This window comes from Seriola dumerili, unplaced genomic scaffold, assembly GCF_002260705.1.
Source record: "Seriola dumerili isolate Sdu_G_001 unplaced genomic scaffold, Sdu_1.0 BDQW01000216.1, whole genome shotgun sequence".
Lineage (NCBI taxonomy): Eukaryota > Metazoa > Chordata > Actinopteri > Carangiformes > Carangidae > Seriola > Seriola dumerili.
Window position 1 is genome coordinate 2,557,399 of NW_019174471.1, and position 27,088 is coordinate 2,584,486.

Sequence of the window (27,088 nt, forward strand, 5' to 3'; positions counted from 1 at the left end):
TCGGTACTGAGAAGAGTGGCCAAAGTTACCCCCACCCCTCCACTTGCAGTCCCTGGTGAGCAATGGTCCAGGGCGGGTGCTGGTTGCCTTTAATCAGAGAGATGTATGGAGGGAGAGCATGGGCCTAATGACAATTAGCACATGTAGCTACAAGAACTGGCCCTGAATGCTTTCAAATCCATCACCCAGCACTTGAGGGAGAAACCCCAATTCATAACCATCCTCCTTACAGTCTCTGCATTTTCTCTGTTCTGCTCAAAGAAAGAAGTGATAGATTGAACTCTTAATAGCATGTTTTGCTCTGCTCTGTATTGCTAATTGTACCAGGGTAAATCTAAGGTCTTTATGGTTTGACTGATAATCCTTGCCAATTGTTTCTTTCCCCCCATCAATCCCTCCATTTTTCTCCTTGTTCTAGAGCCTTCTGACGGTCCACGACGCAGTTGCCCAGAAGAGTTATGACCCCGAGCTACCTCCGCTGCCTGAAGACATCGACGACGATGAGGATTCAGTGAAAATCATACGACTGGTTAAAAACAAGGAGCCTCTCGTAAGTGACAAGAAATCATGTATGTATTTGTTTTCAACAGGTTTCAGGAAGTTGAAATGACATCTTCAGTACACCTCGGTTGCCTAAAGACGTGTAAAGATGCAGACCACGGTCCGCAACATCCCTGGTTCGAGTGAGGGAATACCAGGGACCTTTTGTTGCATGTTGTTCCACGTCTCTTCCACTCTCAGCACATTTATCATCATGTTGTTTATTATATGTGGTGAACATCTTTTTATCGTTAAAATCCTGTTATCTAGGCTTTGTTCACTAATCCCCAAATTTCTGAAAACCTCTCGTATCAAAGCAGTTTCCGCACCACAGGTCAAGCCAATACCATACATACTTTTTGCTTTTGAGGTACTCGCCTGTGGGAATCCAACCCACAACCTTGAAGTTGTAAGCACACCAAAGCCAACCACAATTACCCTGCTCTTGGCCATGAGTATTTTCAGCCAGTCTAGGCTTGGTGTCTGTGAACGGCTTCCTTTTCTATCCCTGGTCAGTGTTGCTCTCTTATTGTAACATGCCTCTCATGTCCGTGCTCTTCAGACGTCGTCCCAGATGTAAAAAAAAAAAAAAAAAAAAAAAAACACCCATGTGTCTAGACCCAGGGCCTCAAGCGTATAGCAGGGACATCTTGGCTGGCATTCTTGTTCTCACTCCACCCCTCACCATCCTGGGTGTCTGCGTTGTTAGATGACTGCCATACCAGGCATTCCCCTGGTCTTGTCAGCTGGTGAGGCACATATAGGAGTGGGCTTCTGTAACCTCACCAAACCTAATTGGTGCTGGTTTTGGTTGCGCCACATACCTTTGTTTTTTTTTTTATTTATCTTTTTTAGTTTTCTTGCATAATTATCTCTGTTTGCCTTTGTTGAGATTCCTCGATTCTCTTGAGTGACCTCTGGTCTGCGACACATAAGAACTCAATTCCTCAAGTTCTCAGTGGCCCGTGAAAGACCTCCATCTGTCAGCGTCGCACTTTGTTGTGTTCTGAGGCCCTGCCCACTTTTGATCTGTGCTGGACATGTCCGTCCTGGCCCCGACCGCCTCTATTTTCACTTTGTGGTTTTCACCCTGACCACCATGTTGGCTCCAGGCCGGCACACTCCTCTCACCACACCCTGGGGAAAGGAGAACACACCTAAGCCATTTTTGGGTTCCTGCCCGTTGCATGTTCTGTGGAGCTGCTGAATGCAATAATGTGGCTTGGAGGAATTCTGGCTCGCCCTCGCAACACACATTGTCGCGGCAGCTTCCTGCTAAGGCCTCTCCTGAGCGTGATGTTGGATCACATTGCCTGAAACCATAATGTGATTTACACCCATCCCAGTCAGCTTAATCATCTAGCTGGTGTTATTCCATTACGTGAGTTGATGCTTTTTTGTCTAAGTGATTTGCCTCCTGAGTTCATCTGAAACACACATTTACGACGTGTGATGCTGTGTATTATTGCGCAACATTGAAGGTGTTAATTATGTAGAATATATTTTTGTAGTAGAGTAGTGGCCCAGTTTTAGTTTATGGGTTAAGGGTGCAACCTGGTTATTGTGACTGTTTCTAAATAGAGAAGGTGCTTTGTCTTCACTGTTCTTTTAGAGGTCAACACTAGGTCAGTTTTATAAGAACTGAAGAAGTGTCACTGGTTGTTTTTCTCCAAATACAATATATCATCCATATCACCACCAGGCTGTGATTCAAAACAGTCCACCCGTTTTATAGCAGTAAATCATCATAATTCTAACTTGCATTAGATAAAAACACATTTCATTCCTAAAGGTAATTATAACAGCCCCTGAATCTGCCTTTGCAACTAATTTTATAGCAGTGAGAAAACCAAAATCAGACTGCACAATGACATATTACACACAGGAGTAACAGGAAGCAACTTTCTGCCCATCGCTGTGGGGTGGTTTCATTCTTAGGAGTCATAGCTGCCCTTTAACTGCCCAAAGGACCCGCAGGGCACAACTGCTGCCCATAATCTCCTGTGGCTATAATTTAGGCCTGACCATGGTGTAGACAACAGTAGGATCTTGCTGCAGGGCATGAGTTTTTCTGTGTATGCATGAAGGAAAACAGTGATTACTAAAGGACTGCTATCGTGGCAGAGAGCCATCTCAGAAATGTCATGTCTGATGGTTTTGTTTCTGTGTTGAGGACAAAGAGAGAGAGGGCAACTTCAGTCACCTAAGAAGATTAGAACAGACTCTACTCTGGACTCTTTTTGGACCAGGACAGACTTCCATCATCCTGTTTGTGTTTGCACACTTTTGGTCCTGTGACCACTGAAAAATTAATACATCCCAGGAGAGTAAGACTTGCATTTATCACCTAATTCCAGTGGGAGTGAAACAAATTGCCGTAGTAATACACACTCTCAAGAAGAAAGCAGGACCTCTACAGGGGCTACTATCTACTGTTGTGTAGCTGAAGGCTTTTTCACACAAAATTTATGCCCCTGAATTTTAATGCACATTAACCTTTCACTCCCTGTCAGCGGGAAATGTTTTCAAAAAGGCTTTGCAGCAGAAAGTGACACCTGTGAACATACCTCACTCTGAGAACTCCTTTCTCAGTTCTTGTTATCTCGTTTTCTTTGCTGCAGTCTACAAACATTTAGCGTCACGTAGCTCTTTTTTTTTTTTTTTTTTTTTTTTTTTTTTTTTAAGAGTGTTTGTCATAATCTTTTACCTCCCAAAAAAAAACGAAAACAAAAAAAACACACAGTTTGTTTAAACCTTTACTGTATGTTCACCTTCTTTTCATAACATTTGTTTTTTATTGGTCGTTAAGGTTTGACATAAAAATGGAACTGGCTCTGCAAAAAAATATTGTTCCAGCATAACAGCTCCTTGCTCTGTAAATGTGCTGACATGTCATTGACATTAGTTGAAATTTTGCACTTGCACAAATGGCCCTAATAGTCCTCACAAAAAAAAAAAACTTGGGGTACTTTGTCATTTGTGAAGGTGAAGTTACTCCGTTTCTGTGACCCTCTAATTTGACAGTACATTTTAAAGCTCTGTATTTACCTCTGGCCCCAAGAAGATTGACAACCTGCAGATCTATAAAGGGAAACTGACCCTAATGAACAGTTAGATCGTACATGAAGGAAACAGCCAGCAGGTCAGATGCTCACGGTGAAGTCACAGCCATTCTGCTAACCAATAAAAAACCCTCTAATTGTGCAGGGGTCCTCATTCACTGCCGCACCAAATTGATTTGGATGTGCCCTTTAACTTGCAATTTCGTATAATCAACCTGAAATTCTCAAACTTGACATCATAACAACGGGGCTGCACAATGTCTAATTTCCTTTCCGTCTCTCCTTACTCTGCTCTTTTATTTTTCTGTTTCAGTCTTCCTCTCTGTCTGAGTTTGTCTCATTCTATACTTCTGGACGATACGAGGACTGGGCTGTAGTTAGCACGTAGTGACTCATCCATTAAGTTAATTGTGATTAGTTGAGTGGTTTGTATTCAGTAGCTCTGATTAATTGCTATCATTTCTCAGAGCGTGACTTCATGCCACATTTCAGTGAAACAGTAAAAACTCTATCTTTCAGGACGACCTCCCTCTTCTTCTTCTTCTCTCTGCTGTACTCCGTGCTGTCTTGCTGCTTTCCCAAACCGGCTGATTTATTTGCTCAGGTGTCAGGACAATTAAATAATTGGGTTTGGAGAGCGGCGTAAACATGTGCGCGCATACAGGAACTTCAGCTCAGCCACGTCCTCTTATTGAAAGAATGTGTTATCTTGGATGAGGTTGCCGAGCAGTTTCGGTGGAGGTCTAAACTTGAGTGTTAAGGAGGTTGCGTGAGGTCAGGGCTGAGTATGTGGCAGTGTAGCTGATATACTGGTGAAGTTTGCCTCTGGTGATAAAGGGCTTGAGTGCAGACTGACTAATAGCAGAGCTGTAGACAAAAGCTGGAGGGAGCCAGAATGCACTGGTGTTACACAATTGAAGTCCAGATCCAGGAGCTTGGAGCTTGGATGGAGAGGCCTAAAACATGGGCTACAAACATGTCCACTTTAAAAAGTTATATAGTGTTAAAGCTTTTGTTGTTGATAACGAAATCTTAAATCACCATTTATCTAGACTTAAGCGTCACTTTCTTGGTACTGGTGAAGTGATATGTCGTATCTGACTATTTGTAATCATCACTGTATGAATTACTGACTGAAGAACTTGCTGACATTTCTTTGCCGTGGAGGAGCCGCTACGTCATCCCAAAGCATCCTGGAAAATCCGAGTCCTCACACACAAAAAATATGTTAAATAGCAAAAAAAACAAAAAAAAACTCAACTTTGAAGGCCCAGAGGCGGGTACACCGCAGCTGCTCAGGGTGACCATCGCTATGATGTGAGAACATTAGAGGCCAACAAGCCTGCTGTGGTCGGCTCTGTTCCTCGCATTTGGATGTTCCTGAATCTCTGTGACGCAGATGTTAATAGCAGACTTGGAGATGCTCGCCGGCGCATATGCCCTGCTGTGTTCATGTTCGTTTTGTACATCACTTGTCGGCTCTCGCTCAGTGCCACTCAGTCGTGCCGGACCTCATCACTGTCGGAGCGCTGTTCATTCACTTCTCCCACTCTGTTCATCTTAAGTTTTCCTCTGACTAACACGCCATCTCTCACAGTCTCAGTCTCTCTTGCTCCTACTCTTTAATTCATCTGGTTTTTCTATCAGGCCCGTTTTCTCCGGTCGTTCTTGTGCATTTCAATTTTTGGTAACACATTTTATTTGAAGTGATGTAAAGGAAGATATTACAATTTAATTATGTATTTCACTGTCTTTCAAGTAAAGTGTTACCCCCTTCTCCCCTCTCTGTCCATATGAACACCTGTTGTTCAGAGGTATATATTTCGTGCACATTTATTCCACATTCCTGTTGTGCCTTTGAGCAATTTTACCAGTGCAAAATTGACACTCCATCCATCCTTTACTTGCTTGATTCTTCCATCCCAGGTTGTTAAGCATCATTAGCAACCATAAAACCACTGCTGCCAGGAATGTGACAGGGTCAATATCAGGCTCTATCGCTCTCCTTCCTCTGCTCTTCTTTTTCTCTCTGCTCCGCGTTGTTGCACAGGATTGGTTTCCCCATCACGACTGGGTGTCACAGGGTGGAACTAAATGGAAACACTAGATTGCAGGGTCCCTGCCATCCATTTTGCAGTGCCAGCCTACATAGCGTCCTGCCTGGCATCAGCCAGCACCGATCAATACAACTATACTACCACTGGGCTCGGCCACCCAGCTGCCCCAGCCGCTGGATACCAGTGGATCAGCTGGACTTCTCATTATAGACCCACAAATAGCACTGGTTCGACTTCAGAGCTATAGTAGTCAGTGCACACAAGAATATGGATGACATGTCCAACATTATTATTGTAAAAGCTCCAACTCCATGATTGATGCTGGTGGATTTTCTTTACTTAATAAGGGAGTTGATAATTGCAATGAGACAGGAAAGTCTTGTGATCGATTCAGCTTGTGACGAGCTTAGTTTTCCATGAATGGTCGTGGCTGGAATGAACTATTGGCAATTTTACATGCCATGCTTTTCTCATCTGCGGCAGACGGGCCTCCTCTTCTCTCTGACACAATTAGGACGGTCGGATCATGGCAGCTCTGATTCCATTTGTCTGCAAGCCTTCACAAACACATTCATTCAGATAGTTGCGGTCAGTGTTCTTCTCAGTTGAGTCTAAACCATCCACTTTATTATGTATTAAAACTGCTGGCGTGAATCTATACAAACTCAGGTTTACAGGGTGGATAAAGTTTGAGTATTGAGAAAGTTATCAAAGGGCAGGACCAGATAGATGTGTGTTTTTAAGAAAAGACTCGACTTGTCTGTTGTCTGTTTACATCAGAACGTGGAAAGCAAGGGGAAAGTAATGACACTGGCTGGAAATTAATGGAGCAGCTAATGAGATTAGAGCAGACAGCACACATGTTAGTGTTTTACAGATAGGCCCGTGTGCTTTAAAAGCAATACGTCTGTCACTTGATGGATTAGGCCGCGGTGTCCTGGGAGCGCTGCAAAGGAAGATGGAGCACCACGTCCGAAAGCACACAGACAAGTGGAGAGCACTGCTGTTGTTGACTGGCCCATGTGTTTCATGGTGTGCAACTGCCTGTGTGTGTGTGTGTGCACCTATATGTGCATGTGTTATTATGTGTGTCTAGTTATTTCTGTTTGATTTTATTTCTTTTGCATCAGTGGTGTTTTATCTGTGTGTGTGTGTGTGCGTGTGTGTGTGTGTGTGTGTGTGTGTGTGTGGTAGTGCAACCACACATTGTTTATGAAAATACCGCAAATAATAGTGCAAATATTATAAATATAAACAGTTTATTAAAAGTCAAGTAACTAATAATAATTATCTATAATACTAATGAAGACATTCATTTTTTACCACACACATACTGTATTTTTTAAAGTGATTATAACCAGTAAAACACTGAATGAAACACTTTCACATTTAAAGTCAGTGTTTCGCCGACGCTGTACGGAGGACACGAGACATCAGGGAAGCGCTCGGAGCTGAGACTGGTTACCTTACGTTTAGACTGTTTCTCTGATAACTTATGAAGCAGACATTCAGGAGGTTTTGTACCAGGAGGGGCTGGGAGCTGAGCTGCCTAATATTTGCTTGGCTTTTTCCGGTTAAAATACATAGTTGAAAATGACCAAGGTGCAAAAAGTGTATCTTAAAATGTGACTTAAAACTGTATAAAAGTCGATTTTGGGCTTCTGGTAGGCAACCACAATAACAGTGCATGCACATAAGGAATATGATGTTATTGACAGAAGACCAAATGAAAGGGACCGTTACCAGGTTTAAAATCACGTTTTTCTATAGGTTTGATAATTTGCTGGAAACATTTGGGATAATGCAAGTACACAACTCTATAAATATATAACATAGGTCTAGTCATTTTGAGACTTATTAATGTGGAAAAGTTAAAAGTCCCGTAAATGCATTGTGATTGACAACTGAACCTAATTGGATAAATCTAGAATTTGCTGTGATATACATATGCTGTTTACTTTGCACAGAACTTTTGCAGGGTTGATTGTTTTTCACCCAAAACCCTACGTGTTCAGTTAAAGGATTAGAGGCCCAGTGTATTCGTCAACGTGACACACAATAGAGATAATTCAGAAACGTCCATATTATCGCTGAGTGTCGAGCCAAAGTTACTTCAAAACTTCACGCAGGGAATAAAAGGATCATTTAGACTGCGCGTCTTACAGCCAAGAAATACTCACTGAGAGGATGATGTAATTTTATCCGCCTTTTATTGGATTTGAGATAGCAAGTGAGTAAAATGCATTTAACAGTTTTGATCACGGCTTTGGACGTTTCATGCATGTGACCCCTCTCTCCTCTATTGTCTCTATCTGACGGAGGCAAAACGCCAAAAACATGAGGAGAGGACCATTTTTATTCCATTTAGAGTTTCTGTTATTATTAAGTCTATCACAGTTTATCATAGATAAACTTTTGGTGGTTATGCCGGCTCAATACTGTATGTGTCCATGTAGAGGAGGATAAAAGTCTCTATTCTTAGTTTATACAAATAAAATACTGAAAATATGAAATTTCTATTTCATTTAAAATCCATTGAGACTGTTTATAGATACACAGAGCACCGGGCTATGAAAGAGAAAAACAATATTGCATAAAGCAGACATGGAAAAGCCCCTGTGTTTGTTCTTATGTGTGTTCTTGTACAGCACTCAAGGCCCAGCGGCTGTTACACCACCCTCGCAGCCTGTTGAGTTGTGAATGTGAAAACACACAGGGTTTCCAAAGCCACATCTGAGGCATTCCCAGATCCTAATCTCACAGCACTCTTAAATAAAACGTCTTCCTCCCGTCTTGTGTAATCATAACCGTGGACACACATCCCGACACTCCTGCTCCTTTCTGCTGAGAGCCAGGGAGCTCGGAGGCTGAATGCCGGCATTGTTGCCCGTCGGGCCGGGCGCTCCTCGGCAGCCCTGCTTTTCAGCCTGCTTTGGAAATGAAAAGTGACATGTGAAAGTGCTGTTTTCTTTACTTGGTGTAACGACAGGGAAAACGCTAAACAATCCCAGAGCAAGAGATAGACCTCTCCCCGTGACACAACTGTCTCTTTGTACGCACTCATACAGCCCAGGCAGGGCTCTCAGACAAGAAACACACACATACAGTACATAATGACTAAATACCTGGCACTGTCCAGCTCACAGCAAAGAGATGGTGATTCCACTCTGTCTACACGGTGATTCATGTGGACAGTATGGAAACAAATACACACATTTGGTGAGATAGCTGCACATTTACACACAGATTCACACACCCGGCACCTGTCTGAAGTACTGAGGTGGGCCGCTAAGTGTGTTTTCATAGCAACAGGGTAATGACTTGCTCTAAAATTAAGGTTTAAAGAGGCAGAGGAGGAAAAGGAAAGAGGGGGTGGAGAAAGACAAATGAAGGTAAGCCGTCCCGTCAGAGGGCCTTCTGCATTACACTACCTGGCAGCTTCTCCTGGAATCCCTCCTGCTCGCCATAATTATCATAATAATGACCTGCAATTTTCCTTTTTCTCAGTATACTTGTTAATTACGACTGGTAGGTCAAGACCGAGGTTAAGGAAATAAAAAGGGAAACCAGAGCCTGGTTTAGTCTGAGAGGCAGACGAGGTCTGAGGGAGAAAAGGTGGGGAGGGAGGAGTAGCTTTTATTAGTTGCAATCACAAGTGATTTAATAAAACAGGTGGAAAGGCATGCAACGGGTCACCCAAAGGGAATCGGCCTGCAGCGGCTTGCATCAGCTAGAAAAATCATTTGATGTAAAACCTCAAGTAGATTTTAAATTGGACTCCGGCTTCTTTCTTTTTTCTTCCTCTTTGCAACAATAGTGTAGATTTTCATCTGGGCTCCTGCTAATTCTTTACAGCGCTGTATTAATCTTTATAGGTGACCATAACGCTAAATGGATTTTCTGATCATAAGCGAATACTAATATTACATGATTTTACTCTTTCTGAGCAGCACTGCAGTCTGCAGCATTTGAGAAAGTATGTAAGAACTCATAAATATGCTGGGCCCAGCGTGTGGAACGGTCATGTACGTTATGTGTGGGGGGCTCTATGCCATCTCAGTGAGGTAAGATGAAATGACACACTCCAACACCAGATATGATTGGAGGTAATTGTATTTTAATGTCCAGGAGGCCCATTCCCACTTTGTATTTGGTTTTTCCATGGTCGACATCTGGTGTGAAGAACGCCAGCATGTGTTTCCACTACACTTGTATTTATACCTCTAAACACAGCAGTCAACACAGCAGTCGGCAGGAGTTTATTGTCGCCGTTACACTTTTGCTGTTAAGTGACATCATGTCAAAACACGTCGGCCTCTCTGCCCAGGCCGCTCGTGTTTGTTTTCCCATGTCGCTCTCAATTTGGAGGGAGAAATAATGTTTGTCAAATGCCACGGCGTTCGGTTCGGTTCACGGGGCGATGTTTTGAGTGGTCGTTACGGGCCGAGGGCCGTGTGTTTGAAATGGAGCGACGTGCTTGTTTTCCCTGGTGGGTTAGGAAGAGTGGAGTGGCTTAAGTTGTGGCCAGGGCTAAGGTAAAGAGATCTTAGGATCCCACTTACTAGACAGGCCACACAAAGCCTGCACTAGACCCCGAGACTTATGATGAGCCATGCCAAGACCGCCAGCCAGCCAGCCAGCCAGCCAGCCCTCTCGTCATCCATACAACCAGAGTACAAGCCAGCCAGCTTCCATCATGTCATCCAGCCATCCATCCAGTCCATCAGCCAGAGGGCACTCTGATTGCCCCATAAAGGCTTAGCTTGCCAGAACCTTGTTGGGGCCAAGCTAACATGATGAGACATCCAACATTCAGCTTGTCTTACTCCTCTTATCTGCTGAAGTTTCATGGCACTACTGTGCGCTGACAGTTCCCTGGACAATCTTGCCTCCATTCCATTCCCTCTAATAAACACACACTCTCATACAGGAGGGGGATCCAAATTTTAGTCCCTATTCTCTCTCTTTTTTTCCTGCACTATATGAGGTGTGAGCCATTTGTCATCACATACTTAATGTGGCTGCCATGTCGGCATGTGTGCTCCAGCGCGTTCGCTGGGAGGGGTGATGGCTTGATATGGACAAGCGTCACTCGAGTTCTCCTCATCAGACAGCGGAGAATAAGCCCGTTGCGTTCGGGCCAGCCCAACAATAACAATCGGAGGCATTTATGTGTTAGAAATTGAGGAATAGAGCTAGGAGCAGTGGCTGCATATGGAGCTGATCACGTTAGGAGTGGAGGCTTCGGATCGCCTTACTCATGACTAATTGACCACAGCTAGAAGGACCTCCTCAGTCCAAGATGAACCCCCTCTCGTCTCTATTTTTGACTGTGTATTTCTGTGCTCTTCAGTGTGTAATTTCTGGAGAGACTTCCTCTTTTATGCTCATCTAAAGGGCAAACTGCAGCAATGGTTGACAACAGGAAGAGCAAATCAGTCCCAAACAACACTTAAATAAAAAAAAAAAAGGTTTTTCACCATCTTGTGCACACACAATACTATCTTTTTTCTTTGCTAACAGTGGAGTTGAGCCACTTGATGGTTAAGTGGCGCCTCGTCTCTAATTGCTAACATAGCGTAGCCTATTCATCAGGTTTAGTGACTGTCCGGCATCAATCATCCAGTCTTTTGAGGTTTCTCTCGGGCCTGTTTGGCCTGACTTTGGGTAGGCGCTCTCATAGAAACACACACGTAGACACGCTTGCGTGCACACAAAAACACACCTACACATGCTGTCACTCATGCGTGTATGTGCTTTGACAGACGTAGACATTCCCCTTCTGACTTCCTGTACTGTTTCCATACGCAGGGAAAAGTCTGAAATGGCTTCCATGTGCCAGCAGGCGTTGAAGGCTCGGTGTAAACCTTGTGCTAATGCTTAGCTGCTACACCAGGAAGCCCATCTTGGTGCTTGAGGGTCTTTACCTACCTTGTTTCTTCCTTATGTATGCCTCCCCCCCGCCACACACACACACACACTCACACACACACATTATGCAGCTTATTTAGGTTCTAGCCTGACTGTTTATGTATTTGTTTAACAGAGCAGGGACTCCTCATTAGTGGTCATGCAAGGCTGAATGCTGATGATAGCACCCATAGGGTATCAAGGCACAGGGGAAGGTGATGCCGAGTTCAGGAGGTTGGATTTGCCCCCTCCTCATTCCAGCTGCCTCTCAGTGCTTCCAAGGCATTCGTCAGGCCTCCAGGAGAGGCTGTTACACCCCCGGAGGATTGAGGGGATGAAGGTGAACTGTAGATTGTAATGAGGTGGAAGGGGAAGTGTGGTGCACTCGAAATAATCAAGGATCAGGGAAAACTTGGGTTGGGAAGTTGGGAATGAGGATAGAAAAACGTGAGGTGAGGTGTTGAAGTTTTATGTATGTTAAAAAACAGCCATGCATACGTCTCCCACTGAACCAGTGCAGGTTCACGTACGTGAAGCGTATTTCAGCCTTGAGAAAACCAACATGCTGTCTGTCTGTGTGAAATTGAGTTATAGCAAAAACAATGAAGTATTTCATAGACTTATAATCCTCCTTTAAAAAAAAAAAAAAAAGTCAATCATTATATCAGTGGGGTGAAATAATTTCACTTGCCTGAAGTACAGTTTTACTGTTTTCACTTTTGGCATTGAAAATCTCGGCGTGATAGACGGAACTTTTCATTTAATAAAGATTAAAAAAAAAGGCCACGTAATGCAAGAATAAAAGACTTGTTGAGCTGGATATCAGCGCCAGTGAAAATCTGTCTGCAAACAATGCCAAGTCTTTTTTTCTAACCTCTATCTCTTTCTTTTTCTTTTCTGCTGTTTGTCTATCATGATCTCTCATCATATCCCTTCACTTTATACTTTCTTCTTATTTGTTCACTCACTCACTCACTCACAGCCACACTCACTTTCAACTAAAACCCCCTCTCATGTACCCACCGTCTACCTCCTCCACCTCCCTCCCAGTCAGCTCGTCAGTCCTGACTCTCCTCCTCTGGTCTTCCACTTACCCTCCAGTTTGGCTCGCTCGTGTTGCCACTGGAGCGTTTTGGCCTCCCTCAGCTTCTCTTATCAGACAGAGCTCATTTGGCTACTGTACCAGTGCTGAGTTCAGACTGGGGCTGGCCAGATTATGAAGGGAGGTCCCCCCCTCATCTCATAAATCCCCGTCTCCCTTGCTGCTGGCTTGGCTCGCCTACATGGGCCCGTTACGTTGGAGGGCAGTGGGTCAGATGGGAATCTTCAAAGAAGCCCTAGTAGAGAGTCAGTGAGGTGTATAAAGAGAACGAGTTTGGGCAAATATGTTGACTGATACCTGTGTTTGTTTCTCTGCTGGTGTTAAAACTCATAAAGCATGGTGGTTTGAATGGGAATATAATGGTCTGCTCGCTTCCCAGAGATCTGGGTTCATGACCCCATCCTTTTCGTGTTTGCATGCTAAATGTGCTGCTCTATAATCACCATTGCCACTTGCAATAAAAGTCGTAAAAGTGGTGTTTCTAAATGGCATCAGGGTTTCAACTTGTGATTTAAGCCATATGTGTCAAAACACGATTTATATCTACACACCATATGTGAGCAGATTCCATAGATAGCCATAGACATGTGGTGTGGAGCACGTCTGTGGAGTTTGAGCAGCCCATCGCCGTTACAGACTTTTGAGTCCAAGGCTGCCTCTCTGCTGTTTAGTTAGCCTTTAAACTGCCACCAGCCACCAGGGACCCGGGGGACACAATAAAAACATCCATCATACCGCTGGCCATCAGCCAGCTTGAAGAAGGATTCAGAAAAAGTAGAGAGAAAGTTAATGACCACATGTCTGAATACTCCTGTGAGATTTCCTACAAACTCCCCATCTCACCCTGTTGTCTGTCACAGTCCGTCTCTTTCCCTGCCGCACTCTATTCTTTCAGACACACAGACACAGAAAGGGTCTCTCTGTCTGTCTGTCTGTCTGTCTGTCTGCCGGGGGCCATTGCATCACAGACAGCTGCTTTAAGTCACACTGCTGGGGTTATGTGTGACCCTGACACGGGGGTCTGACAGTGCCTTCCCCTCTCGCTGACCTGCTCCTCTGATTTCTCTCCCACTGCAACCTCTCCGAGTCTCTTTAATTATCCCAATTATTCCATTAGGTCCACAACTCTACAGACACTGCCGCTGTCTTATCCTGATGTCTTTCCCTGTTTCCATCTCTGCACCCACCACAAAGGCCTTGAGGAAACCATTATCTAGGAGGAAAACCATTAGGTGTGAATGGGTCATGAAAATAACCAAGATGACACGCTAATAGATCGGCGAAGTGGCACAAACCAGAGGCTCCTTTGGTCTTTGAGGGGGTTGTTTTGATATCTCCTCCTGTGCTTCCCATTGATGGTAGCAGCCAGAACTACTTTGGACCTGTCAGAGGAAGGCAAACAGAAAAATATCACCAACCAGAGGGCCGTGCTTGTTGTACTCCAGCGGTTGACCCGGGCGGGAATGGGTTCGGACAGCTGAAATAAAGCACGGCTGACGAGCGGGGTGAGGAAGGCTCCTGCCCTGTTACTTTTTTTTTTTTCTCGCTAGAGAAATAAAAACAATCTTCGGGGATGATGGGAATAGCAGCTCGGAGAGGATGGAAGGATGAGTTGCAGCCGCGACTAGACGACGCATCTGTCTGGTTCGGGTCATCAGGCCCAAGCGAGGATGACTCTCACGTTAAGTTGCGGTTTGTTCTTCTGTAACATCCTAAGTCCCAGCCAGGCTGGTGCCTAGATGCTGTTTGTGGGAGGGCTGTGACAGGTTGGCACCCATTAAAACTATTGTTTTATTGTAAATGCAAAAGGCGTTTTGGGTTTTCTGGTAAATGCATCACCGCTGAACACCGTCATTACAAATAAGAAAGTTGAAACACTATCCTCCTCTCTGTGTGTGTTTTTGGCCGAGCAGCAAGCCCATAAAGGAGGACAGAGAAGGCTTTAGCTACTGTGGGTGTTTCTATGTGTTTTGAGTCAACAACCTCGTACCTGCTTGACCCTTCGCCCTCTGCGTCTAGGCCAGCTCTTTGTGTAAAGATTGCCACTACTACTGCAGTGACAGAGTGATTCACACTACAGCAGTCTGCCTGTCCTTTGAGATCATTCATTGTGCAGTTGTTGGATAATGTCACCTGAATGCAATTTCGATAATATTTAGATTAATTGTTCAGCCCTACCAGCTGGTTTCAAAAGGATATATATTATGGCAAGTGCCATTGTTTCTGTAAAGGTTTAGTCTCAGTGGGTGTCTGTATTAACTACTGGTTGGGCATACTTTTGGGCATACTACTGGTTGGGTTTCCTATCACCTAAGTGCAGACATATGTAAAATGGAACGTACAAACATCATTATTTAAAAGAAATCGCAGTGAGTAAACTGGTAAATTGGTTTGAACCTGCACCAAAAAATATATGCACCATAATAAGCCACCATAGATTTGTTCTATTTGTCATTTAAAAGAAAAAGTTCAGTATCAGTAGTTCAGCTCCTAAAATTTCCACCAGATACCTCTGATTCAGTCATTTTCATTTGATATGAAACTGGAATCCTCCTCTTTTCTTCGTCCGTAGGGAGCAACAATAATGCGTGACGAACACACAGGAGCCATCCTCGTGGCCCGGATCATGAGAGGAGGGGCGGCCGACAGAAGCGGTCAGTTCCAACCTCTTTTTTCTCTCCTGTGTGGGTTCAGTCATGTGAGGCTGCAGTCTGGAGTGATCTACAGTACAAGTAGATTATGTCTGGTGTGCAACAAAGAAGGGGATGTATGCAGGAATTATCTTATGAGTCTGAATTTGCCAGATTGTACATTTCCAATTTGTGAATGTGAGCATGAATGACAAGCACACTAAGCAGCTCTGCTATGTTGTCCACATGTTTTCTGTTTGACTTTGTATTCATTGTGTCCAGTCTGTTTTTCAGCTCTGCCACAGTGAAGCCAAAGGCAAATTTCCACATGTGTCAACAATGATGTTTTGATTCTTCTCCAACCTCAAATGCCACCATGACGATAAACATTAATCTGGTGTACTGTACACATCCCCGGGCTTTGTAAGCACCGGACTTTTACACAGTAGCTCACTTGTATTAGGACGTTAGAGTAACGGAATATCAGGGTGATTGTAGATATGCAGACTTTTTTGTTTCTGTGTGGCAGGACTGATTCATGTTGGGGATGAACTGAAGGAGGTCAATGGAATCCCTGTGGATGACAAGAAACCAGAGGAAATCATTCGTATTCTGGTAAGCCTCATGTGTTTGACTTCATTCAGCCCTGTGTGAGTGTGTGTGTGTCTGTGTGTCTGTGTGTCTGTGTGTCTGTGTCCAAGGGTGTCTCCTGTGTTTTAGCTCCACTCCCTTGGAGAACATAACATTCCTAGTTTGTGATGGCAAAAACCTCCCCAACTCATCCAGGACCCTGTGGATCCCGTCACTGCGCTGAAAACCAAACACTGGCCTTTCTCTACAAGTCTTTCCTGGCCTTAAGACCACATGCATTGAGCCACGCGGCCCCCCCCCTGGACGAGACTGATGTTCAGTACTCCATCCAAGCAGACTCTGCCACAGGCCTCAAATGAGCTCTGTCATGGGCCAGGACTCTGCCAGGAGGGACAACTGGAGAGGAAAGAGAGAGCCTCTTAAACTAGAGGCCTTCTCAGACATAAAGGCAGATGATAGCTCTCAACACTCCTCCTTTAACCCCCACACGCCCCACACTCCCTTTCAAGCAGAGACATCCACTCCTAATAACCCTTCCTCTGCTGAAAAATCACACTGTGCTTTGCATTCTGGGACTCTCATTGGATTAGGTGCTTTGTGAAATATTTGCAAGGGCAGATGACTGCTGTTTCCGCACCCCCTCTGTCTCGACCTTACCTTCTGTATCTAACTTGTCTCTCCCAATATTCAGGCCCAGTCACAAGGAGCCATTACCTTTAAAGTTGTTCCCAGTGTCAAGGAGGAGCCGCCAACCAAGGAGCCAAAGGTAGGCCCCGTCCTGGCTTAATCATTAAGTTGATTGGGTTACACTCATTGACTTAAAAAACACAGTGAACTCCTCTGCTCCGGCGTGATACCTTTTTGTTGGATGCAGAACATTGTTTTCGAGCCACAGTGAGGAAATGATGTATGTGCAAGGAAAGAGGAGAGTTGTATAGTGGTAATGAGAAGGGGAAATACAGTAACCAGGCCCTGTGTAGGACTAGGGCGCATTACTGAAATGTTTTGACACTAGAAACCAAAAACAAAACTATACACTTGGCAATATCTTACACTGAGGAATATTAACATTTTTCTTCATAAAGCCTTTTTTAAGAGAACATGCCCCTTCACATATTCAAATGCATTCAAACCCAGACCCAGACCCTCGCACCTCGCACCCTTGCAGTTCTTTCAGATTGTTGCTCTTGCATCCCTGTATCCCCTTGGATAGCCCTGGACGCATTTTAGCCATGTTAATGCTTGGATGAAATTTCATTTAACCGTAGTTACTGATTCTTATTGTAATGTACACTGGCCAGATGCACTGGCGGTGAGCTCACCACATGTCTCCCACCCCAGACGGCGATTCAGAGCCAGACTTATTTGAAGCTTAGCTAGCTTAGCTTTGTGAGCCAGTGACAGGATGGGGGGGGTGTAAATGAGTGGTGTGAAGGATGGAAATTAGCCTTAAATACTGTAACATTGATCAACACAATAACCTGCAGTAGACTTCTGTAAATCTCTCTCTGGGAAAAGGCGAATAACAACTGTAACAATAAGATGCACAAGTAGACAGAACCTTGTATCCATCCATTTTAATGGTGGTTTAGCTGTCACTCCGACCAGCCAACCAGTCACCCACTGGGGTGTTGATACACCATTTCTCACGCGCTCATCTATCAGTAGCAGACAGAAGCTGGATCAACTTCCCGTCTTTAAGCTCCAGGGTCGAAGGCGGTTTATCATCATTCCCCCGGCAGCCCACCCTGCATGTGCAACAGAGGCGCTGAGGACAGGGTGGGCCACTTACATCCTTTGTCATCATGTAATGGTTGAATCTGTCTGGCTGCTTAAAGAGCCCATCTGACAAATAGTCGTCCAGTGCCAAACACTCAGCCACTCCTTCATGAAAATAGCCTGTGCTCTTAACATCAGGTGGTGTAGATGCATCAAAGGGCAGCGCAATGGCTGAACACGTCCAGGCCAAAGAAAAAGCTGAGCCAACGGAAGAAATGTAGCACATCTTTGTGTGTAGATGTATGAGTGTATTCTGCTGGAGGGTTTAGTGGCCAAAACGGCTGTTATGACCCAAACAAAACATCTCTGTCTGAAACATAATTTCACTACATGGCACAAAACACCCTTTAAATCAATGGGACATCGAAAAATTTAATCTCACCCTCCCTCTCCCACGTTTTCTTTCTCTCACACATACACACTTTCCTTCCTTCTCTTTTTTTTCCTTTCCACATGTACTGAGGTGTCTTAAGAGTGATAACTCATCATGACAGAACTCAATTTGGACGGAAGACGAAGCAAGGTGCTTTAGGTTGCAGCTCGCCGCCCACAACAGGAAAAGATGTCAGAGATTTTTCCACTATAAGGTCCAACTTTCTTTGTGTTGATGAGGTGTGTCCCACCCTCACTGCCAAAGCAAATTACAGCAACTCCTTAAAGAAAGAAAACAACCTCTTTCTCTGTATTGGTTTGTTCCTCGGTGTGGAAAGATTACTGATATTAGCTTGTGTTTAGAATTAGAGAAAGTCAGCGGGTAAAAGAGAGAACATCCAACTGGAGGCTCTGACTCAGGATATGTTAAGTCTCACCACACTTGGAAGACGGTGGCAGGGCTTAGTCTGTTGTGAGTGTTGATGGAACGACATGGAGAGACCAACTTGGCCGGCGGTTGAAGGTTTTAAATTCTGATTGCTATGACCTTTCTAGAAAATTCACCCTGAGCATTGGTGAAGCACCTTCTGTGTTTCTTGTGATGACTTGGAGTTCACACTCCATGAATTGGAGGGAAAGGTAATTTACAGTGAACCATCGTTTTTTCCTGTTGTGCCATCAATCCAGCTCTTTGTTTTCCTCTCTCCCCCCTCCTCTGCTGTATGTCCAGGTGTTTGTGAAGGCACTTTTTGACTACGACCCTAAGGAGGACAAAGCTATCCCATGTAAGGAGGCCGGCCTCGCCTTCAAGAAGGGCTCCATCCTTCAGATCATGAGCCAAGATGATGCAACCTGGTGGCAGGCCAAACTTGAAGGTGACGCTAACCCCCGTGCCGGCTTAATCCCGTCCAAACAGTTCCAGGAGAGGTAAGAAACAACCAGACCACCCTCTTCTGTCTGCCGTTGCTTCTTAACAAGGCTGGCCCAACTGTCTTTACTGCTGTCACAGTCACAGAAGTTTTCACCCTCATGTTTTTTTCTTGCCTCACGCTGCCAAAATAGTCTGGATTTCCGCACAATGTCTGGCCCGAAATGAGTAATGACAGAAAATGATAGCACTGGTACCGATCCACTTTGGACGGCAAGTGGATGGAAAATCGCACATCAGTGTGCGCTCGGACGGCCGCACACTGATGTGCAACACAGAGCTCAGGAGGCCGGGGCAGTTTCTTGGCACCATCCGAGAAAAAAAAACACACACGCATAAAAAAAGGGAGGGAGGAGAGCAAGAGAAGAGAGAGAGAGAGAGAGAGAGCATTTCACAAACATTCAGATTCATCCCTGCAGCTTTGTCAACAGCAAGTGTGTTTTTCCTTTACGTCTTCAATCCTCCATCACTCATCTTTTTTTCTTTTGCCCGTTTCAGCTGACAGAATGAAACTGGCTTATACTGAAGAGTGGCTTCTCTGTAGTGTAGCAGGGAGTGTTTATTATTCCCAATGCACTCATGAAAACTGATGGTTTTATTGTGCCTCTCTCTCTCTCTCTTTCTTTATCCTCCTCTCTCCTCTTCCAGGAGATTTGCACTGCGACGACCTGTTGCGACTCTCCCATTCCAGAGGAGCTCCAGCAGACGATCATGTAAGCATATATTATCTGCTGCGAGGCCTTAACAAACCGGAACACGGCACAAGAAAACAACAGCCAGTGGATGGCCTTAGGAAAGATAATACTGATGGAGGGATGGTAACTAACGAGGTGTGAAAGTCAGAACTCATCCCTTCACTCTGAGGCCTCTGCTGAAGCTCACTGTACAGTTGCACTGCGTCACGCTTGTCATCAGAGGAAGTGTTGTGTCTGGATTTAGCTTCCTTCTTATTTTCCCGTCTGCTCCATGTTTCACTCTCAGTCTCTCTGTCAGCCTGTTGCCAGACTCTCCTTCCACTGTCCCCCTTCGCCTTTCCATTTGTCGATGTGGTCTAAGCAATGCAGGAGCTTTAATATGAAGAAGAGGGAGGTTTAACACTCTGGAAAACCTTTACACCACCTCACAGAGCCTAATGACGGCTTAATGATCTGATACTAGACCTACAGATGTGATAGAAGTGCAGCGCTGCTCTGTGGAGCACATTAATGTACCTTATCATCTGAGCCCGTACAGTAACCCAAACTCTAACCCTGGCCAGCAGAGTTAAGGAGAACGCATCAGCTGGAGTACTTAACAGAAATGTGCTATGACAAGCCTGGATGTAGGAGATCAGGAAATGGAGGGATTATGGCTAAATTACCCTTATAAATCAAAGATGGTTGATTGCTTCTTAATGAAGACAGAAGACATAAACCATGTTACACAAGAAAAGGACAGCAGCAGAAACAATTAGGGATGGCCCACAGGTCCGGGTTTTACACACAGAAAAACTGCAGCCTTCAAGTGTTTTGTAGCAAAACTTTGATCAGGTGGATTTTTTAATAGAGAAGGAGCTTTGATGGCAGGTGTGAGTGAACTCGCTGTCAACTTTAGAAAGACCATCCTAACAGAAAAACTGCATGAATTTCACATGAGCAAAAACCACATGTGGACACGTGATCACATGACCATTGGAACATGTGATTTTTGCACGTATGAAATTCATGCGGTTTAGAGTTCAGAGATAGTGTAGAAACCAAAACCAAACCACTGAGCAAAAAGGACAGACTGTTGAGGAGTAAGGATCGAAGCAGTGTGAGGAGCTGAAGCAAAGTATGTCACAGCTAGTGCGTCCAGCCAGATCAGATGAGCTTCCAAAGTGTAAGTGGCTAATCAGAGAGCAAACTAATAAGATTCATTAGTAGCTCAAGCTAACGTGTACCAACTAAAAGTTGAAGAGTACAAGACAGAGAACGAGGAATTGGTCGACAAGATAGCAGCCACCAAAAAGTTGTTCCCTGAAAGAGAAAATGAAGAACACAGATTTATGGGAGGCCTTGACGAAGTCAATCAGCCGGCTGAGGACAAATCAGCTGACACTCAGCTCCAAGTCAAGTCTAATGTGCAGCCAAGCAGTCAGGAAAAACAAGGCCAGACCAAGGTGCAAAGCACCAAATCAAATATCTGAATTCCAATTTTGAAGCTAAATCTGTCCAAACCAAGGCTTCAACCTTCACCAGAAGGGTTGTGTTTAAGCCTAACCCCCAAAACCACCCGCTGTATTATTAAACACAAATCAAGTGATATCCATCTCCAGTAGGTGTCAGGTGCAGTCCAATAAGACAAAGACAGGTCAGACAAAAACCTTCATGACAGAAACAGATGGTGACCAATGAGTTTGTTAAAGGGTGGTGCTGGTGGGGGTGGCGCAGGGACTTTTCCCGTGACATACCAAAATTACATCACAGGAAATTACCAAAATAAGGGGAAAGCAGCAATCTATGGGTAACCTTGAAAATCATTGTGGTTTTCAAGGCTACACATAGATTGATATAATAAATGGAGTCTGCATGTTCTCCCTGTGTCTCAGTAGCTTTCCTCCAGGTGCTCTGGGCTCCTCCCACATTCCAAAGACATGCAGGTTAACTCTAAAAAGAAAAGAAATACATTTAAGAAATACATTTAATAGATAAAAAATAATAATGGTGGTTTATAATATACATAGACAGGAGAACGTGCGTGCGTGCGTGCGTGCGTGCGTGCGTGCGTGCGTGATGTCCTGCCACGTCAGATTGAGGGATGACTGTGAGGAAAGATATAGTGCTATTCTGATTCGTCCAATTCTAAGCCAAAAAGCATGAAATGTAATTCTTCCTTTGAGTGCAGACACAAAAATATAAATAACTTTCACAACTTCCCTTTCGTAAAACGTCTCCTGTCTGTATTCATATTCCTTACAGTCAGACTGGCACATCTGCCACGCACACTGCAGCTTCTGTCAGAGGATCAGGACTAAGCAGGCAGCTGTTCTCTTGCAGGAGCTATCTTTTAAATTTTTATATCAGCGTTACACACAAAGTGTGTCATTGTGAGTGTGAGAAACAGGGACAGTGTTTTCTTTCAGTGCATCTTCGATCCCCCTTGTGTTACATTATGTTACGGTCATTAAAACTCTCTTTTATCCTTTTGTACGGTGGCCCTGAGAGCTCAACGCACGGCAACTTAAGAAAACACATGCAAAATTCACAAACATCTTCATCAATTTGACAGCACGTGCTGCAAATAAATTGCAACACGTGCTAATTAACAAACACGCTGCCAATTCAGTACTAAAACACAACGGAAGTGTTCCCAGTGGACACAAGTGTGGGGGTGGAGGGGTCCTATGAAGGTGTAATCCTAACCACAGCGTTCCTCTCTCAGTTCTGCTTATGAAAAACATTTTATATTTCTGCATTAGACCCGTTCATCCCAAATAAACAAAAACTTTCACATGTGAAATGTTCCAGTTCACAATATTATTAAGGGCAACGCCGCTGTTTTAGGATTTATGCTGGTGCCAGTAATAGATTACATTTTAAAAGAGTTAACAGAAGTTGGATTCTCACACAGTTGTCCTCTTCTGCTGCAGACCAGTCAGTCAAATCAAAATAGAAAAGAAAAGAAGCGTACCACTCCTGTATTGGCAGGAATATAGATTTTTGTTTTCATAACAATGATGATGATGAATATCTTCACTAGCTTCACTCTCATCAGCCACCAGAAACGCACGTGTAGTGGGCGAAGGAGTGTCTGGTAGAGGTCTGAGTTCTTGTCCAAAAGCTGCTGTGTCCAAAAGAGTCACATTTCTCACAACAATGAGTACTCTTCTAGATTTGATTTCAAATTTAAATTTTCTTACATCAGAAAAAAGCAACATTTCAAGCCCAAATTGGCATCATTTGAATTTTTTCAGACCGCACCCACCTGCTGCGGCAGCTGTTTATGCCGCACTCATTCGCAGGACCTTACTGTCGCACCTGACTGAAAATCTCTGTAAAAGATTCCCTGACATGCAGTCTGAAAATGACAAAGAAATTAGTTGTTATTTACAAACAGCTGCCAAACAACAATTTGGTTTGTATATGGTGAGCTACAGTGCGTGAACTGAGGGCCGTCCAGCTGGCATCATGACTGCCTGTGCCTGCCTGGAGGAGGAAGACATGTTGCCAGTGTCTGCTGTGAGTCTTGCAGAAAGTGTGGGCCAGCTCACCCCCAACACACACACACACACGCACACACACACACACGCACACGCACACACACACACACGCACACACACACACACACACACACACACGTCTTCAGATCACTTTATTTGATTTTTGCAAAATAAAGTTCTTCAGGGAAAACTCTTCTAGTGCAGCTTCAATACCAAAGTAATAACAGATCATTTGTCTGTCATAGACTTTGCTACAAGTCACCTCACTCATGTACACTTCTCAGCAGTTACCTTTATGTCCCTCCATGCAATATCTCATCTGCAAAACCTGTTTGTAAAAGCATCTCTTCTTCTCTCCTTCCAACACACCTTCCCTCTGCAAATCTTACTCACCTCCTCTTCATCTCTCTTCCCGCTTGTCAATCAAACAGACATCTTCATGGTGACATCCACATGTTTAGACCTAAAGAGTACATATGTCCTCATCTGCATTTCCGAAACATATGAACCCTCAGAAAAATACACGACACTTGTACTTGGCTTTATAGGCCTGCTCTGGTCTCACAATGACCCCATTGAACCAAAACCTAGTTCTTATTGGCCATATTTTTCACTGTAGATTACCACTTTGAGACAGACATGTCCATTTGACTACTTGTTTCTCTCGACATGGCGGTGAGCCCTTAATGTAACGTGACTCTTTCAATATGTAGCTCTGAAAAAACCAACAGAGCTACGCTGACCACCTCTAAACTTAGCATTAGTCTCTTTTACCTCAGATTCAAGCTCTCGGTTGAATTATGGATGTTGTCATTTCCTGGTTATGTTCAACCGCATACTGGCATACATGGTGCAGGATGGCCAAAAATAGCCTGCTAAATAGTTTTAGACAGACAGTGCTGCACTGTTTCCTTGCAATTTCATTTTAATGGCACAGTTCCTTTTGTGAGTTATGGGATTTTTAACCCCCCCCCCCCCCATGCACAGTGGGCAGGTGTAAAAATGTAGTAGAGTCCACTGCAGCCCCTATGAAAGGAATATAAGTCTCCTTTTGAGCTGCAGCAAGACTTTCCTCTGAATGTTATACATGCTGTAAGGATTAGTTGTATGTGCAGCAGTAGGAGGAAGTCCCCTGACACGGCCCTCTCAGGTCTGAGGAATGATAACAGTTCACTCTATGTTCTTGCAGAAGCGAACACACATTCATTTCCCAGTGTTCAACATAAAAAAAAAACAATCTTAGGGAAAAAATGTTGGATCTAGTTTGAGAATAAAAGTGAAAGGTGTAAAAGAAAGTCCAAACTGAAAAGAGGGGCTTCAGGAAAAAGGATTTTTGATGGACTGAGTGACGAGTAGATGGAGAGAGAAGCAGTCGAGGGGTCGCGTTCGGTAGCAGATGTGGTCCTGTGGAGCGGCGGTGGCTGAGACAAGTGGTGGTTGAGTCAAGATGGAGGTAGACAAAGTTTGGATCATGGCCCCATACAGGCTGGCTCAGCTGGGCCCCGGGGCCATAAACTACAACCTAATTGAAGGATACCGTGGAGACCCTACTGTTACCTAGCTGAGAAAAGAGGTGGTGATTGAGGAGGGGGTCCCTTTCTTTCTCTCTCTCTCTTTCCAGCCCGGGAGCTCCGTCGGCTGGAACAATATTGGTCTTGGCGAGGGGCTACGGCAAGCAATGCCTAACCGTGTCCATTTACGCCTAACATTTGCAAGATATAAATAATCCCTTTCCTGACTGTTGCTCTCGCCGCTTTCGTGGATGCATTCCTCAGTTATGAAACTGATGTTTAAAGTGCCATTACTTTCACTGTCTAAGCCAATTATTAATCGGCTGCCGGTTAGATAAGCTATTTTACCTCTGTACAGGTCATCCTGGCATAGCGGCCTCTTCCCTCTTTACCCCCCACCTCCCTCCCATCGATGCCTGGCTCTCCTCCAGCTTCCCCATCTGCTCTCTCTGAACATCCTGACGGCTCTCTGGGCTTTCTTACAGCGTGTCTGTTCCTGTGTCTGACATGCAAACCTCTCCACTGTCTGATTGTTTGGTTTGGTTTGCAGTCTGCCAAACACGTGGACACACTTATCGCTCACCTTGGGGTCTTTCTACGTCTCTCTCCATGCATTATAGCGCATTCCCATTTACTCTCGCTCCCTCGCTCTCCAGTCAGGGACTGAACCATTTCGAAATGGCGCCCAAGATTGGTCTTAAGTGGCCCTGAACCTGGCCCTGTGTTCAATTTATCCATCCATTTCATTTTTCAACTTAAACACTTACAGACACAGGAGTAGATTTAGAAGCACAGTGGGTGCAGGAGAAAAGTTCCACTTTATTCTCAAAGGTTGGGGTCAGATAACCCCACAGAGACCACCCTTAAGGTTTTATGGACCGAGTTATCTTCTCTCTCCACATTAACCGCCTGCATATTGGTTCATTGTCATTATCCCAATGCTGAGTTACTCATAACATTTTGTGATATTTAAAGTCAAGCCTTTTAATGCAGACCAGCTCTGCTGTCTATTATTCACTTCCTTATCCTGACTTTGAATAATCAGCTCTGCATTTAAAGGCCAAAAAGATGAATGACAAAGATCTCATCCTGTGTCATCTGGAAAATTCCACTGGTCTCATGTTGGTTGTTTAAAAAAGAAGAGAGATATACAGAGAGCAAAAGAGAAAGTGACAGCGTCCAGTTTTTTCAAGGAGAAGGCCATCTGTACGCTGGCTGCTTGTGAGGGTGACATCAGCTCATAACTCAGGGCCATTTACAGAGCGATGACTGGGGGTCATTCCTTTGTCTCTTCCTCCAGTGTAAGGAGATAGCTGAAAGATTTTCTAGCAGCCGTGCAGCACTGACTCACTGCTGGATGGTTGACTGTGCCAGGTATAATCCACGAAGCTCCAAAGCTAAGTGTAGCCCAGTAGTGTCCAGTAGAGTAAAAGTACCTGAATCTCTATTTTACCATCCATTAAAACAAGATCCAAACCTGAATTCTGCTTTAACAAACGGTGCATCCACTCATCCTTCTCTCTTTACCATCCGTCCTTTCCCCGTCTTTCCAGTTCTACCCTCATCTCACCCTCTCTGTCATCCTCTGTGGTAAATCTTTGGTATGTGGGCGATATATGATATACCCCTAAGCGTGCGTCTCTATTCGGGGGGTGGGGGGGGCTCTGCCATGAAGCATCCAGTATGGCTGGTTAGCTGACTGCCGGTAGACTGGTCGACTGCACTGGTGTCTGCGAGAGTTGGCAGCCGCAGTCCGGGCGGCCGATGCTCCCAGTAAATAACAGGCTTGGCTGCCACCGTCGCTGCAGGCCTGGCCGTCCACATGCACTCGCACCAGATCATGACTTCAGCTCATTCTCACGGCTTCACTTCTCAGAAAGGCAAAAGGACGAGGTTTTCCTTCCAACATTAAAGCGCTGTGAGATAGACATTGTCCTGTCGATTTACATTCTGCAGTGTTATCGCAGGGTGTTTCATTAGACTGGGAATGTGGGTGTACAAGTCCATTAGGCCATGTGAACCATTCCTGTGGCAGATAGGCACCAGATGAAAGCCTTCCAGAGTGTAATAAGGGCCGCACTTGGAAGGATTTTAGATAGCTTTATCACTGTCATATTGTGTGTGTTGTTTCCTCTTTCAAGTCCCCCCCCCCAAATACCTTTGTGGTTTAGGTGCTGGTTCAACTTAAAATGTCACATTACAACAGGAGGAGGGCAACATCAGTAGGAACATTGCCGTGAACACTAACATGTGAAACAAGATGTCAGATAAAGGCGGACGCGTTTGTCTGCACACTTCAAAACAATCACCGCTCGCAGGCCAGACATTTCTAGCACGAAACAACCTCTGCAGTGATTGGTCCTGACTGCTGTTTTGGCTAGTCATTAACTCCGACTGTGATGCAACATCTCCCCGAGCTGCAGTGC

The 27,088-nt window shown here is 44.6% G+C and overlaps 1 protein-coding gene across 1 annotated transcript in view; it reads left to right on the forward strand.

The window, feature by feature from the left end:
* Positions 1–27,088, forward strand: part of mpp7 (membrane palmitoylated protein 7) — a 136,502-nt gene that overhangs the window by 76,305 nt on the left and 33,109 nt on the right. Inside the window, exons 6-11 of the mRNA XM_022754137.1 lie at positions 419–550; positions 15,244–15,325; positions 15,831–15,916; positions 16,584–16,658; positions 18,774–18,970; positions 19,620–19,684. Coding sequence (XP_022609858.1) covers positions 419–550; positions 15,244–15,325; positions 15,831–15,916; positions 16,584–16,658; positions 18,774–18,970; positions 19,620–19,684 — 637 coding nt within the window. The remainder of the gene's footprint in view (positions 1–418; positions 551–15,243; positions 15,326–15,830; positions 15,917–16,583; positions 16,659–18,773; positions 18,971–19,619; positions 19,685–27,088) is intronic.